This window comes from Orycteropus afer, unplaced genomic scaffold, assembly GCF_000298275.1.
Source record: "Orycteropus afer afer isolate SDZICR_OR568_19922 unplaced genomic scaffold, OryAfe1.0 scaffold00118, whole genome shotgun sequence".
Classification (NCBI taxonomy): Eukaryota; Metazoa; Chordata; class Mammalia; order Tubulidentata; family Orycteropodidae; genus Orycteropus; species Orycteropus afer.
The window spans coordinates 7,966,629-7,983,249 of NW_006921705.1; the positions used below are offsets into that span (position 1 = coordinate 7,966,629).

At 34.8% G+C, this 16,621-nt stretch overlaps 1 protein-coding gene across 1 annotated transcript in view; it reads left to right on the forward strand.

Moving 5' to 3' along the window:
- The first annotated feature begins 1,551 nt into the window (after positions 1-1,551).
- Positions 1,552-16,621, forward strand: part of LOC103199715 (gastric triacylglycerol lipase-like) — a 35,215-nt gene continuing 20,145 nt past the window's right edge. Inside the window, exons 1-7 of the mRNA XM_007944047.2 lie at positions 1,552-1,560; positions 1,738-1,855; positions 3,017-3,215; positions 4,140-4,249; positions 7,534-7,670; positions 14,716-14,862; positions 15,464-15,529. Coding sequence (XP_007942238.2) covers positions 1,552-1,560; positions 1,738-1,855; positions 3,017-3,215; positions 4,140-4,249; positions 7,534-7,670; positions 14,716-14,862; positions 15,464-15,529 — 786 coding nt within the window. The remainder of the gene's footprint in view (positions 1,561-1,737; positions 1,856-3,016; positions 3,216-4,139; positions 4,250-7,533; positions 7,671-14,715; positions 14,863-15,463; positions 15,530-16,621) is intronic.

Here is a 16,621-nt window from a genome sequence, read left to right on the forward strand (position 1 = left end):
TTTCCCTTCCTCACCCCTACCCATTTCCTTCCTTTCTGCCTTACCTTCTATTCCTACCAAACAGAAGTATGCTGAGGGTTTTGAATTGACCTCTTTGTACTTTATCACAAAAAGATAAACACTGATTTTGGTCCTTTAGGGCATACTGCAAAGAGAATTGAGTGAGACCTATTGAATGAGACAGAATTGTCTTACTTGTTGATGAAACAAAAGGAAAAGATAGGTAGAAGGCTCTTGGATAATGGGGAAATTAACTTTAATTTTTCCTCAGATAAATGCAGAGCTATTACAAGAAAATATATTGAATTTGAAAAGTCTCACTAATAATATATTTATTTACTTATTTGGCAGCAACTGGCTACTGAGCCAAGACTAAATGAAATACTTTATTGCTATATTGTTACCCAGACAGTCATCCTTCCATTTGATTGAATGTAAATTCCCAGCTCACCTGTGGGATTTTAAAAGCAAGGCCCCGGGTAGACCAGATGTAGAAGGCATTGAGAAACGCTCAAAAAGCACAGGTAATGGGCCAGATAGGAAGAGCTCTTCCTGCTAAACTATTCACTAGATTAGAAGTGCCTTGAAGGCAGACAACATGTTGTTTCATTATGAATACCTCAAGCTAAACATTTATTCAAATGAAAAGTGTCAGAATTAGAACAGAAGACATATTATATTGAAAACTACAGCTGTGGAAACTATAGTCACATTTGTGTCTGAAGATTTCAGGAAGAGTAGGAGAATTCAGAGGTCAGCAATGTGGGAGACAGCGGAACGCTTCCAAAGTGGCAAGGGAGAATGGAGAGTCCCTTAGGAAAAAATATCCCATCAAAGAGGGAGGAAGAGTTGGCATAGAACTGTGAAGCAGGAATGGAGAGGAAGCTGGAGCCCTACATGCATGTTTAAAGTAAAACAGCTTTAACTGTGTAGTATGTGTAGTACTTAAATATGTAGTAGGAGTTCTGGTGGCGTAGTACAGTGTGCAAACAGAAGCTTTGTATCTAGATAATTTAAAGCAATAATACAAAAGTTTTCTCTTGTTGTCAACATTTGGATAGCTTCTGGCCTTCCTCTTGAGGTGATTGAAAAGTTTTCACATGCAATGAGAACCATGAATAGAGTGCCTTATTTTATTTACAATTTCAATAGAGATCAGCTCAGGATTTTTTTTTTTTTTTTTTGGACAGAGGGTAAATGACATTTCTGGCTTCACATCTACAAAGGTATTTCAATAGATGAAAGATTCTCTGGAGAAACAAAATGATGTAAAGAAAGAAAAGATGATTATAGTAATGGAAGGTCATAACAACAGTCAAAATAGGGAATGACCAGAGAATAAGTAGACATATAAAAAAAATCCATGAAGCAAATAGCATAGCAGTCAAGAGGATGACTTTACATTGTCATATTTATTATAATCATGCTGATAACATTTTCCTTCTCAGGAAATTAAAAATGGGGTGGCTGCTTAAGACAATGTGCTTCATTCATGTGTTGGGAAATGCATCTTGTTTACTTAGACCAAAACCTGTGAACCCGGAAACCAATATGAATGTTGTAAGTTATTCTTTCCACTAATCAAAATATCTCCAATTAATTTATTAGTTTCATTTATCTTTAAAATTTTCCCTTATTATTGTATTTTCCTCAAACCAGTAAGAAATTCTTCTTTAAAGGTCATCAAATTAGCCATTTAACTCATAAAGCTAAAGATTTTGTCTTTTCTCCATTCAGAGTGAGATGATTTCCTACTGGGGTTATCCAAGTGAAACATATGAAGTTGTGACTGAAGATGGTTACATCCTTCAGCTCAACCAAATTCCTCATGGGAAGAGTGAGACTAATAATTTAGGTAGGATTAGAGTGGGGTAAAAATGAAATTTCCTATGTCCAGAATGAAATAAGTCATAAAAAGTTCCTGAACTCCTTGGCTGAGGTAATGCTGAGGGTGTGGTTGACGCTTTGTTTCCATTGGCTGTGAGGATGAGGAGGTGAAGCCCACACTGGCTCATGAATTTAGTGTGGTGTACTGCGTGGGAACTCAGAGTCTCTGAATAAATACCCCAGAACATTCCACCACATTGCTTCTCCAGAATGCTTCAGTTCACCTAGTGAGAGTTCATATTTGCTCTGCTGGTGGTAATAGTAGAGACCTTATTCATTCTATTTGTCCAAGCCCTCAGTGTATACAGATGCTATTAAAGTTTAGGAAATTAACTTCTTTCTTTAATAATCTGCACATGGATCTTTTGCTTTCCAAAATATTACTGTTTCTGGGCATTTCTCTTTGGTGTTTCATACGATAGAAGTTCTTTAACTTAAAAAGAATATGGCCTATAAATGCTAGCTGGAGCTGAAAACCACTCACTATGGCAATTTATGGGAGCTCTGGTAGCACAGTGCCTAAGGCACTTGACTGCTAACCAGAAGGCTGGTGATTCAAACCCACCAGCCACTCCTCGGAAGGAAGGTTGGGCAATCTACTTCCGTAGTGATGCTGCCTCGGCAACACGAGGAGGGGTCACTATGAGGCGGTCCAACTCGATGGCACACAACAACAACAACAATAGCAATTTATGCTTGAGGGCACGGGGAGGATATGGGATCATCAGAAACACTCACGGCCTTGAGTCGATTCAGACTCATAGCAACCTTTCCTTGAGTTTCTGAGCCGGTATTTCTGCGGAAGTAGATTGCCTAGTCTTCCTTCCAGGAGTGGCTGGTAGCTTTGAACTGCCAGCCTTCTGGTTAGCAGTCAAGTGTCTTATGCACTACACCACATAGATGGGCAATTCTTCTGCCATGAGAAGTATGTAATAATATATTATTAATAGAAAATAAACTTAATAGATAGTAAGCACAGTTCTTTGTGATACAAATAAAATAGTCATCAGGATACTATTGTTGTTGTTGTTATGTGCCGTGGAGTCAGGATACTATAGTGGTTTGAAAATTTATGTTGTCATTTCCAGCACCTGTTTGTTATAAAACATTTTTCATTCTTACTTTTCAGCCCAGAAGCCGGTCATGTTTTTACAGCATGGTCTGCTTCAAACTGCCAGTGCCTGGATTTTAAATCTTCCCAACAATAGCCTGGGCTTCCTTCTAGCAGATGCTGGTTATGATGTGTGGATGGGAAACAGCAGAGGAAACACATGGTCCAGGAAACATGTGTACCTACACACAGATTCCAAAAAATTCTGGGCTTTCACGTATGGAAAATAAATCTGTATTTCTTTCATTTGATTTTAAAATGTGTTAATAGCTTCAATGCTTAAATAAATTTGAAGACCTAAAAGGAAGGCACATCATTAAATTGTGTTTCTATTGAATAATATTATAAAATATCAATAATATGAAAAATACTTGAGATTTTCCCTATATTGTAACTGTTGTGCCTATGAGTTAAATGAAAAGATATGGAAGGGACATTGTTTCCAATTCTTCCCCTTGACCTATTTTACAAATATTAATCACTTTGCCAAACCTACATACTACTTTTTGCTTTGGTTGTGCATGTACAATTAGTAGAGCAAAAATAAATAAATAGAGAGAGGAAAAATAAGACAGGGAGATAGAAACAAGGATAAAAATGTACATGTTTAACCTTTTGCCACTCAGAAGGAGATATTATAATGCATATGTCCCCTTCTGCCCATTATACAAAACAACAAACAAACTACTCATATTCTATGTTTATTTTTTGCATATCCAGCAACTTTGGTCTGCTACCAATCTCCAATAGCTATAGTCATTTTATGAGAAAAGCCAATAGCCTGGTGTCTTGGAATCTGGGCTCCAGAGTAACAGTAGCTGTGTTTGAAATTTAGTCTCTCAGGTATTAAGTTTGATCTCAGGCACGCAAACTAACTTCCAAAGCCTGTTAAGCTCTGGGATATGTATAATTATTTAGAATTATTTCAAAGGTATTTGGGGGGCAATCGATGAAATGATACTTACAAACCGATAGTATAATGCCTGCCATATAGGACATGTTGAATGAAAAATGTTAGCTCTTGTTACCCAGATCATGATCCAGAGGGGTCTTTTAAATTCAAATTTTAAAACATGAAGATAACATTCTTATTAGTGATAAAGAATTAATTAAAAGTTATAACCATTTTTGTTTCCTGCAGTTTCGATGAATTGATAAAATATGATCTTCCAGCAAGTGTTGATTTTGTTGTGAAGAAAACAGGACAAAATCAAATTTATTATGTGGTATTTTCACAAGGCACCATTATGGGTATGCTGAAACTGAGTATTGTCAGTGCTATAATTTTTTTTTTTCTTGGCAGTAATCTATTTTTCACTTTTATTTTTGCAGTGTTTCCTCCCTTTCCCTTCCCCCACCCCCAGTAACCAACAAAGAAAGTTTCCTTCCATATATAAACCTTTCCTTGACTTTTTACAATAATGAACTAATACAGTATTTGTCCTTCTGTGATTGACTTATTTCACTCAGAAGATGTCCTGCAAGTTCATCTGCACTATGTGCTATAATTTTTATATCAAATTAAAACAAGAGAATAATTTCCTTTTTTAAAATTTCTTTTATTTTTAAGCCACCTACTTGTTGCTTTGGGTTTATTAAAATTTCTTGTTTAGAAATTATATCTATTGATTGTAATTATTAAAAACTTATAGACAAGCCAAAAAAAGAAAGAAAAAATCATTCAGTAACAATAGTTTCATTTTAGTTTTTCGCCAATTCCTTCAGTGCAACTTCAGCTTTTTCCTTCAATATCATTGGTTCTTGTTCATATGCCACCTCCTGAAATGGATGAACATCAACCAATTCTTTCTGGTACAGTGACTCTGTATATTCCTTCCATCTTCTTTTGATGCTTCCTGCATCATTAAAATATTTTGCCCACAGAATCTTTCAATATTGCAACTCAAGGCTTGAAGTTTTTCTTCAGTTCTTTCAGCTTGAGAAATGCTGAGCATGTTCTTAGTCCTTTGGTTTTCTAACTCCAGGTCTTTGCACATTTCAGTATAATAATTGACTTTGTCTTCTCAAGCTGCTCTTTGAAATATTTTTTTCATCTCTTTGATCTTGTCATTTCTTCCATTTGCTTTAGCTACTCTCATTTCAAGAGCAAGTTTCAGAGTCTTTTCTAACATCCATTTTGGTCTTTTCTTCTTGTATTTTTAATGACCTTTTGCTTTCATCATGTATGATGTTCTTACTGTCATTCCACAATTCATCTGGTTTTCAGTAACTGATGTTCAATGCATCAAATCTGTTCTTTAAATGGTCTGTAAATTCACGTGGGATATAATCAAGGTCATAATTTGGCTCTCATGATCTTGCTTTCATTGTCTTCACCTTCAACTTGAACTTGCATATTGATGGTCTCTTCCACAGTCAGCTCCTAGCCTTGTTGAAAAATGTATTTGCAATAAATAAGTTGTTGGTCTTACAAAATTCTATCATAAAATCTCCAGCATCATTTCTACCACCAAGCCTGTATTTTCCAACTACCAACGATTCTTATTCATTTCCAACTATTACATTTTAGTCACCAGTAATAATCAATACATTTTGATTTCATGTTTGGTCAATTTCAGACTGCAGAAGTTGGCAAAAATCTTCAATTTCCTCATATTTTGTTTTAGTGGCTAGTGTGTAAATTTGAATAATAGTAGTATTAACTGATCTTCCTTGTAGGTGTATGGATATTATCCTATTACTGACAGCATTGTACTTGAAACATTCTTTGTGATGAGGAATGCCACACCATTCCTCTTCAATTTGTCATTCCCAGCATAGTAGATCATATGATTGTCTGAGTCAAAATGGCCAAAACCAGTCCATTTCAGCTCACTAATGTCTAGGATACTGATCTTTATGTGTTCCATTTCTTTTTTTGACTACTTTCAATTTTCCTACATTCATACTCCACACATTCCATATTCTGATTATTAATGGATGTTTGCAATTGTTTCTTCCCATTTTGAGTCATGCCTCATCAGCAAATGGAGGTCCTGAAAGCTTTACTCTTTCCACATCATTAAGGTCAATTCTACTTTGAGGAGGCAGAACTTCACCAGTCATGTTTTGAGTGCATTCCAACCTGAAGGGCTCATCTTCTGGTACTATATCAGATAACGTTTCAGAGCTATCCATAAAGTTTTCCAGCAATATATAAGATAGTTTTTTACTGGTATTCATAAGTTTTTCACTGGCCAATTCTTTGAGAAATAGATGGGCCCTTCCTTCTTCTGAGTCTGTCTTAATATAGAAGTTCTACCAAAACCTGTGCACCAAGGGTAACTCTGCTGGCATTTGAAATACCGGTAGCATAGCCTCCAGCCTCACAGCAACAGAAATGCCACCACAGTACAACAAATTGACAGAGGAGTGGTGATCATAAAGATTTGCAGCCTTGGAAATCTGGGAGGGCAGTTCTTCTCTGTCCTATACAGTCATCATGAGTCAGAATTGACTTGATGGCAGTGGGTTTGGTTTTAATTATTTCTTTGGAGGGTTGCCTTGATCAGTGTAGGCTGTTGGTCTGGCTGTTGCCAGTAGAACCGTTCTTTCCCCTGAGTTGTGACAATTAAAAATGTCTCCAAACATTGCCAGATGTCCCATAGAGGGGAAATCACCTGTAGTTAAGAACCAAAGCAAAAATGGAATGACATTTGCAGAAGGCATCTGGCAGGCAGATGTGAGGACAGGAAAGATGTGAGCAGAGAGGAGCAGAGTTAATTCATTAAGTATAGGGTTCTAGCATCCATGATACTTTCAGGGACCCACAAAAATGTTATAGTTACTTTTAAAATAAGAAGAAATAATGAATATAATCCATTTTTGATTATATTCTTCTTTATATCAATGCAGTAATATTATTTTTTCATTATTACGGAGAAAAGGCTCAAGGAGGCAAAAGTGCTTTGAGTCCATGGAATTCATCATGTGCCCTGAGAGGAAACTTTTTCTAACACAGATATTAGGCAATAATTTATAAGGAAGAAAGGAAAATTGAGTTGGACCTGATTATAGGTTCTTTTTTTGAAAGATGGACCCCTCAGCTTCTCTAGAGTAGCAACCAAAAGAGCAGAGGCTGTATCTAGGCTCTTTATACATGTAAATGAAATTTGAAGTAATCAGGAGAGAGAAGAGCAGATGGAACACAGCCCAGGGGAAGAAGGTGCTTAAGTAAAGATTAGAATCCTGGAAGTATCAGAGAGATATGTTCATGGAAAGAGCATTGGTTCATTTTCCAGGTGTTTTTCTAATGTAACAAAACACTAGGGGCCACTGAGTGTCAGGCTATGTAATCGGCAACCATCAAAGATTATTAGGAAAAGGGAGACAAGATTGACAGAATTTAGAGAAATTAATCTGATGTCAGCTCACAGGGTAAATTGTAGAGGGATTCCCAAGAGACAAATTTGGTACTTGTGACAAAATATAACATGTATGTGATGTAATTTTGGGTATGAACTAACTGAATGACACTACAATTTTAAGCAAGAAAGAACCCTGGAAAACTAGCTCATTCTTTTATTTCCTTTCAGGTTTTGGAGGATTTTCAACAAATCCACAACTGGCTGAAAAGATTAAAATCTACTTTGCACTAGCTCCAGTTACCACTGTAAAGTACATGACAAGTGTTTTTCGTGTTCTTGGATACATCAGTCCATTAAAATTTAAGGTTTGTGATCCTTTATAATATAGAACAAGAGGTAATATGCTCATAGTTTTCACAATAAGAACATCTCTGTAAAGGAAAATGTTGGAATCTGGATCGAGATTGCATTATATCTGTAGATTGCTTTGTCTAGTACGGATATTTTCAAAATGGTAATTCTTACTATCCATGAACATGGTATATTCTTCCATTTATGAAGGTCTCTTTTAATTTCTTATACTAGTGTTTTATAGTTTTCTTTTTATATGTCTTTTGCATCTGGTTAGATTTATTCCTAAGTACTTCATCTTTTGGGTGACTATTATAAATGGTATTGTTTTCCTGATTTCCTTTTCAGAGTTCTCTTTGTTAGTGTAGAGGAATCCAACTGATTTTTTAATGTTGATTTTATACTCTGCCACTTTGCTGAAGCCTTCTATTAGTTCCAGTAATATTCTTGTTGTCTTTAGGATATTCTATGTATACGATCATATCACCTGCAAATAGAAATAGTTTTATCTCTGCTTTGCTGATTTAGATACCTTTTATTTCCCTTTCTTGCCTTACTGCTTTGGCTATTACTTCCAATACAATATTAAATAAGAGTGGTGATAAAGGGCATCCTTGTCAAGTTCCTGTTCACAAGGAGAATCTTTTTTTTCCTCTCTTTCTCCACTGAGAATAATATTGGTCGTTGTTTTTACGTATATGGTCTTAATTATGTGGAGGAGTTTCCCTTCTATTCTATTTTGCTGAGTGTTTTTTCAAGGGTGGGTATTGAGTTTTACTAAATACCTTTTCTGCATCAATTTATATCATTACATTTTTTTCCCTTTATTTATGTAGTGGATTATACTGATTCTTTTCCTAGTGTTGAACCATCTTGTATACCTGGTACAAATCCCACTTGATCATACCATATGATTGTTTTTTTAATATGTTGATGAATTCTATTGGCTAAAATTTTATTGAAAATTTTTCATCAATGTTCATGAGGGATATTGGTCTTTATTTTTCTTTTTTAGTGATGTCTTTGCCTAGTTTTGGTATCAGCATTATTCTGTCTTCATAGAATGAGTTCAGGACTATTCCATCCTTTATTTACTGTGGAATAATTTAGGTAGAATTAGTGTCAGCTTTTTTTCTGAATGTATGGTAGAATTCACCAGTGAAGCCATCTGGAACAAGACTTTTTTTATTGTTAGTAGGTTTTTTTTTTTTTTTTTTTTTTTTAATGACCTGTTCAATTTTGTCTAGGTTTTCAAATTTGTTGGAGTACTGTTCTTTATAATATTGTTATTATCATTTTTATGTCAGTACATTCTATTGTGACATCATCATTTCTTATTCAGGGTATTTGCATCTTCTCCTTTTCCTTTGCTAAAAGGCCAGTAGTATGTCAATTAATCTTTTGAAAGAACCAATTTCTACTCTTGTTTACTATTTCTATTGTTTTCTGTTTCATTTATTTCTGCTCAAATTTTTGTTAATTCCTTTCTTCTCCTAACTGTAGGCATTTTTGCTGTGTTTTTTAAGTGTTACAGTTGTTGGGTTAAGATTTTTATTTTAGCTCTTTTTCTTTGTTGATATGTGCTTATTTTGCTATTTATTGCCCTTTGAACATTGTTTTCACTGTGACTCAGAGATTTTAGTATGTTGTATTATCATTTTCCTTTGATTCAAGGAATTTATTTATTTATTTTATATCTTCTATTACTCACTAATTTTTAAACAGGTTGTTATTCATTTTCCATGCATTTTTTTTCCCCTTACTCTTCCTGTTGTTGATTTCTAATTTGTAATCTGAGAAAATACTTTGTAGCATTTTAGTGTTTTTAAACTTATCATGGCTTGCTGTGTGGCCTTATGTGTGGTCTATTCTTGAGAATGTTCCATGTGCAGTGGAAAAGCATATTTATTCTGGTGTTGTTGGTTGGAGGCTTCTATATATGTCTATGAGGTATAGTTGGTTGATTGTATTGTTTAGCTGTTCTGTGTCTTTGTTGAGTTTCTTTCTAGTTGTTCTGTCCTTCATCGAGAATGATGTATTATTCCTACTATTATTGTGGAGTTGTCTGTTTCTCTTTCCAACTCTGTTAAATTTGATTTATGTATTTTGGAGCTCCTTCATTGTGTGCGTAGATATTTATTATAGTGATGTTCTCTTGTTTGATTGACCCTTTAACCATTATATAATGTCCATCCTTGTCCCTTTTGCTTATTTTTGCCTTAATACCTATTTTCTCTATTAATATTGCCACTTATGATCTTTTTAGGTTATCATTTGATTGATATATGTTTTTACATCTTTTGATTTTTAACCTCTTTTTGTCTTTGTATCTAAACTGTGCCTTTTTCTCTATATCCCATTCCTCTGGACTCTGATGGTACATATGTTGATATGTTGGATAATGTCTAATAGGTGTATGAAGCTATATTCATTTATTTTTCTTTCTTTTTTCTTGTCGTTTGTCAGAGTGGATAATTGCAATTAATCAATCTTCAAGTTCACTCTTTCTGACTTTTGCCTCTCAAATATGCTGTTGAACCTCACTAGTGATTTTTCTTTCATTCTGATACTGTAGTTTTCAACTCCAGAATTTTTATTTGGAGATATATATATATATATATATACACACACACACACACATATAATTTTATTTCTTTACTGACATTTACTATTTGGTGAAAATTTTTCTGGATTATTTTATTTAATTCTTTCAACTTAGTTTTTAATTCTTTGGATATGTAATAGTTAATTTGAAGCATTTGTGTAATAAGTGTAACATTTATACTTCCTCCTGGAAAATTTCTATTGACTATTCTTTTCCTTCCATTTGGGCTGCAAATTCCTGTCTCCCTGTGTATATCTAAATCTTTTTTCTTCATTGGACATTTAAAATAATATAATGGGATGGGGAGAAGAGAGTATAAACCACTAACTCAAGAGTAGACATATATTAATTTGGGTGAAGAAGACAATAAACAATAAGGGGAATATCTGCTTTATACATTATTTATTAAATTTAAAGATGTGACTTTTATGTATTTATTTTAAGTTGCTTCAAAATGACTCTGCAATCAAAATACCATGTATTTGCATAGTTGGTGGCAAATAATGCATGCCTAATAAATGGTAAAAATATAGTATAATATTGTAATTCTGCTTATCAATTTTTCTCCCCTTCTAATATCACAGTTTATTGTTGTTTCTTTCTTTCTTTATCTTTATTTGTTTAATGACTTTTCTGGACTAATTCTTTAGTCTGTATTCCTCATTGTGAGATCTGCTCTGTTAGCTTGGTGGCCAGTTAACAGTTGCACAGAGATTTTGTAAATGGCTTTAACCACTAAATATTCCAGTTTTCTGTGTACATTGGAGCATGCTTTGCAAACTTTACCAGTTTACAACTCTGTCTTAGACTTCACTTACTGATTGATAATGGCCTCCAGAGCAGAAAGAAGTGAGAGGTTCGGGCCTTCTTGGGTCTTTTGTGGACATGTGCTCAATCCTTGCCCATATATTAATGTAATTTTTGTTGTTAGTAGCTGTTTAATTGATTATGACTCATGAAGACCTCATATGTGTCATAATAAAATTGTGTTTCTAAGGTTTTCAAGGCTGCAAACTTTCAGAAAAAGATTCCAAGGACTGTCTGCCAAGGCACCTCTGGGTGTGTTTGAAACACCAATCTTTTGGATAGTAGTCAAGCACTTAACCATTAGTGCCACTCAAGGATTTGGCTGTCTATATCATTGAGAATATATTGGAGCTGTACAAAGTTCTTTATGGAGACCTTATTTCTCAGATGTTCCTTTTACAATTTTTGGCCAGACTCTTATTTTCTCCAACTGGTATCACTACATTAGGAAGTTGTGATGTTAAACCACACCACTGATTTTCTTTTTCACATAACACACAGGAAGAATGTTTTTTCCACATAGTGAGCACTAAACCATGGTATTTTCAGACCATGCCATGGTATTTTCAATTGCCTCATATGCATGTGAGAGCTGGGCAATGAATAAGGAAGACCAAAGAAGAGTTGATGCTTTTGAGTTGTGTTGGTGAAGAATGCTGAAAGTACCATGGACTGCCAGGAGAACTAACAAATCTGTCCTGGGGGAAGTGCAGCCAGAATGCTCCTTGGAAGCAAGAATGGCCAGACGTCATCTGTCCTACTTTGGTCATGTCGTCAGAAGGGACCATTCTCTGGAGAAGGATATCATGCTTGGTAAAGTGGAAGGTCAACAAAAAATGGGAAGGCCCTCAATGAGATGGATTGACTCTCAATGAGATGGATTGATGGGCCCAAGTATAGCAAGGATTGTGAGGCTGGCACAGGACTGGGCAGTGTTTCCTTCTGTTGTGCGTAGGATCACTATGAGTCAGAGCCAACTCAACAGCACCTAACAACAATGAGCACTGAGTTAGGTCAAATAAAGACAAGAGCACTGAATGGGCTTCTCCTGGTTTCTCTTGGATGAATCAAAGTGAAAATTCTCTGAGGATTGACCCTTTTTGGAAGTTTTAACCCCATTTTTTCCCTTCCAGAGACTGCTAGGCTGTTGGTGTACAAAGTTATTGTTGTTTCAAGGTTATTTCAGAGCTGGGAGAAAGGCATGGGAATAGATCAAGGCTACAGTGCTGAGGGTTCTTACCAAGATTCAGCAGTTTTCTTAAATATGCATTCTGGATTGTTGCAAGCTATTAGTTAATTCTCAGACTTCTGAAAAAGTTGACTTTGCTTTTTTTTTTTTTTTTTTTGCTATATTTTCATTGTTGTTATTGAGGAGTACTGTTTTTGGAGGTCTTTTCTATTCTGAAAGTCTGTAATTTTTTCTTGTATGTTTGAAAAGGATGTGGATATTCTAACTTTTATGGGCCATATTACAAATAGGTCAATTAAATCTAATTATTGTGTTGTTTAAACAGTCTATATTTGTAATAATTTTGGGATTGCATTATTCTCCTATAGTATGTACTCTTGATTGAGATTTTTCTGTGAAATTAATTTTATTTATTGTTTTAGCTTTGCTTCTTTCACAGAAGATGCATAGTCTCTTCTCTCAAGGGTTAGATCTCTGTCCTCATAGATTTTTCTTGCTAATATATATATTATATAATACTCCTTTAAATTTTATATTTGCCATGCTGTGATTTTTAAAGAAACTGTCTTACTTATTTTCTTAACTACATATTCTTGTTCTTTGTTTACCACATCCCTTAGTTCATTACCATTTTCTCTAGCTTACATTTTCTTATCTTGCCCACTGTCATTTGAAATTTATTTTCTCTCTTTATTATACTCATTTTACAAGTCTCATTTTACTATCTTTTCTTACAACACACATGTATATTAAAATGAATAAAATGCACCTGCTTACCTGTATGTATGTATGTGTGTGTAAGTATGTATGTTTCTTCCCTCTTTCAGTAGCTTATAACAAATAAATACAAAATGACTTGCTGGATATGGAGGCTCAGGACCATATAGTCTTAGGGGGGCACTACGGTCAACTGGCATAACATAGTCCACAAAGATAATGTTCTACATTCTATTTTGGTGAATAAAGCCTGGGGTCCTAAAGCTTGTGAGCAGCCATCTAAGGTGCAACTATTGGTCTCTCTCCATCTGGAGTAAAGAAAAGTGAAGAAAATCAAAGACACGGGAAGCAATTAGTTCAAAGGACTAATGGAGCATGTGAAGCCCAGCATCCATGACCCTGAGACCAGAAAAATTAGACGGCACCCAGCTACTGCTGCTGATCACTCTGAAAGAGATCACAATAAGAGGTCCTGGATACAGTAGGAGAAAATGTAGAACAAACGTCAAAATCACAAAAAAGACCAGTCTTACTGGTCTGATGAAGAATGGTAGAACCCCTGAGTCTATGACCCTAGGACACCATTCAGTCTAGGAGCTAAAGTTAACCCATGTCTCAACTGGCAGCCAAACGATAGACACTTAAGATGAACAGTAATATCAGGAGAATATGCACTCATTAGGGAGCTCTGGTAGCATAGTGCCTAAGGCACTTGACTGCTAACCAGAAGGCTGGTGGTTCAAACCCACCAGCCACTCCTTGGAAGGAAGGTTGGGCAATCTACTTCCATAGTGATACTGCCTCAGAAACACAAGGAGGGGTCACTATGAGTTGGGTCCGACTCAACAGCACATAACAACAAAAATACAACATGTACTCATTACAACAATCAAGCATAGAAGATCAAGAGGACAGCATTTGCCCAGGGATAGAGCTAGGAAGGAGAGAGGGGAATAGAGGGAAGAATGAGGGGAAGGGGATGACAGAGAGAGGAAGTTTGAAGAATGCTGTTACTGTGTGGGGATTGAGGTAAATGTCACAAAACAAAATGTGTATGGATTGTTGAACTGAAAACCAATTTGCTCTGCAAATGTTGGAAAAATAAATTTTGTCAGTTTAAAACTGAACAATAATTTAGCTTAACCAGTAAAAAAGTTCTGCCTTGAGTATCACGCTCTTTTGAGAACTATCTATATGGGATCGAATTGACAATAGCAACGTGAAAGTTTAGATAGGAACCTTAGGGGTAGTGAATTTATGTATGTGGGAGTAACAACTCAAAAAAGGAGGGTGAGAATTGTTGCATAACTTGAATAATGTAATCAATGTCACTGTATACTTGTAGAAACTTGAATTTGTATATGCTTTGCTGTGTATATTCTCAACAACAACAAAATAAATGAAATGAAGAAAAAAAATACAATTTCATTTCTGCTTGTATTATTCACGTAAATTAATTTTCCTTCTACCTGAAGTGAAGTCAAGTTCATTACTATCAAAAGTATGCATTCCAATTAAATTGATTAAAAAACTTTTCCAAGATATACAATTTGATTGGGTGCTCCCTCTATTTTGTATAGAATTTTATCACAGTAAACAAACTCATGAAATCGTCATTCTAATTTTAGATACTATATTGTGATTTTATTTTATATTTCCCATTTATTCTGTCATTTTTATTTTCTATTGGACAAAACACATTTCCTACCTAAGATTTACCCCTCAAATATGTCTTTTCCAGATTCTGTTTGGTGAAAAAGAATTTTTACCTAAAGCATTTGTTAGTAAAATCATTGCTCAGAATGTGTGCAACCAAGAGCTACTTGATGAAGTTTGCAACAATTTATTTTCTTTGATAACTGGATATAATCCAAAAAATTTAAATGAGGTTAGTGTCATTATTGATTTTAAAGTCAATGTTTTTTCTTGATAATGCTTTATTAATGCTATGTCATGATCATATAGTAAATATTAAGAACCAGGGACAATCATTTTACCTAATATACATACATCTTAACTGGCTGAACAGGAAAACTATATAACAAACATTATTATAATAAACTATATTTTACATATCACTTCCAACATTCAATATTTCTGAGATGTTGTAATTAATATGACTATGTGAAAAATACCATGATATATGTTTGTATTGATCTGAACAACATATATAAATGAATTTTAATCTTTTCCCACTGCCTAATTTTAATCATTCTGGTGTCATTCATCTATGTAATGATCATTTAATTTAAGATTTTCTTTACAGAAAAAAAAATTCCCATCAAATATTCCCATAAAGGACACAGAGAAACTTAAATTTCTCTGATTATGGCCAAAATCTAGTTTCTCCTTCTAAACATTATCTAATCAAAGAGCAATTTGAGTCATAGAAGTAATGCATTTCCATTATTTTGAAAAACTGCCTTTCCTGAAAAGAAAAACTAATTAATTACAAATGTATTCATTATTTTTCTTTTTCCTAGAGTTGTCTTGATATATATATAACACAGAATATAGGTGGAACATCAGTTCTCAATATGATACATTATCGTCAGGTAAACTTTTTCAGTTCTTTACTTAGCATTTACTGATATTCTAATTTTCTTTATTAAATGCATGGCTATGTGGTGTGACGTAGTAGAAAAACAAAAGATTCTAGAAAATAGAATATGTTATTGGAGTATTTAATTTTGGCATTTTGCAATACTGGTGGCATAACCTCCAGCCTCACAGCAACACACAAGCCACTGCAGGACAACAAACTGACAGACAAGATGATCTATAAAAGTATTTTATTTATTTGGTCAGATAAATTTATTTAGATTTTATTCAGGGTTATCAGACTTGGCAAATGAAAATTCAAGACAACTGACTAAATTTGAATTTCTGATAAAGAATGAATAAATTTTCAGTACAAAAATATCCCGCAGGATATACTTACTAAAAAAATTCATTGTTTACCTGAAATACAAATTTAACTGAGTTATCTTATCTCACCTGGCAACCAGACTTTTATCTCATAACAAAGGAGAGATATTCAAATTTTCTAACAAAAGACAAAAATGTTCTACACATCCATTCATGACATTTCTGTCATTCATTTTCAAAGACTTGGTAAAAAATAAAATACTTTCTATAAGCCATCTTGTCTGTCAGTTTGTTGTCCTGCAGTGGCTTGTGTATTGCTGTGAGGCTGGAGGTTATGCCTCCGGTATTGCAAAATGCCAGCAAGATTACCCATGGAGGATATGTTCCAGACTAGGACAGACTCGGAAGAAGGAAGAGGTCATCTACTTCACAAACAATTGGCTAGTAAAAACCTTATGAGTAGCAGTGAAGCACAGTCTGATATATTACTGGAAAATTTTATTAATAGACCTGAAACACTGTCTGATACAGTGCTGGAAGATGAGCCCATCAGGTTGGAAGGCACGCAAAATATGACTGGGGAAGAGCTGACTCCTCAGAGTAATTGTTGTTGTTGTTATGTGCCGTCGAGTCGGCCCCGACTCATAGCGACCCCTCCTTGGGTTTCCGAGGCAGTATCACAACGGAAGTAGGATTGCCCAACCTTCCTTCCGAGGAGTGGCTGGTGGGTTTGAACCGCCAGCCTTCTGGTTAGCAGTCAAGTGCCTTAGCCACTATGC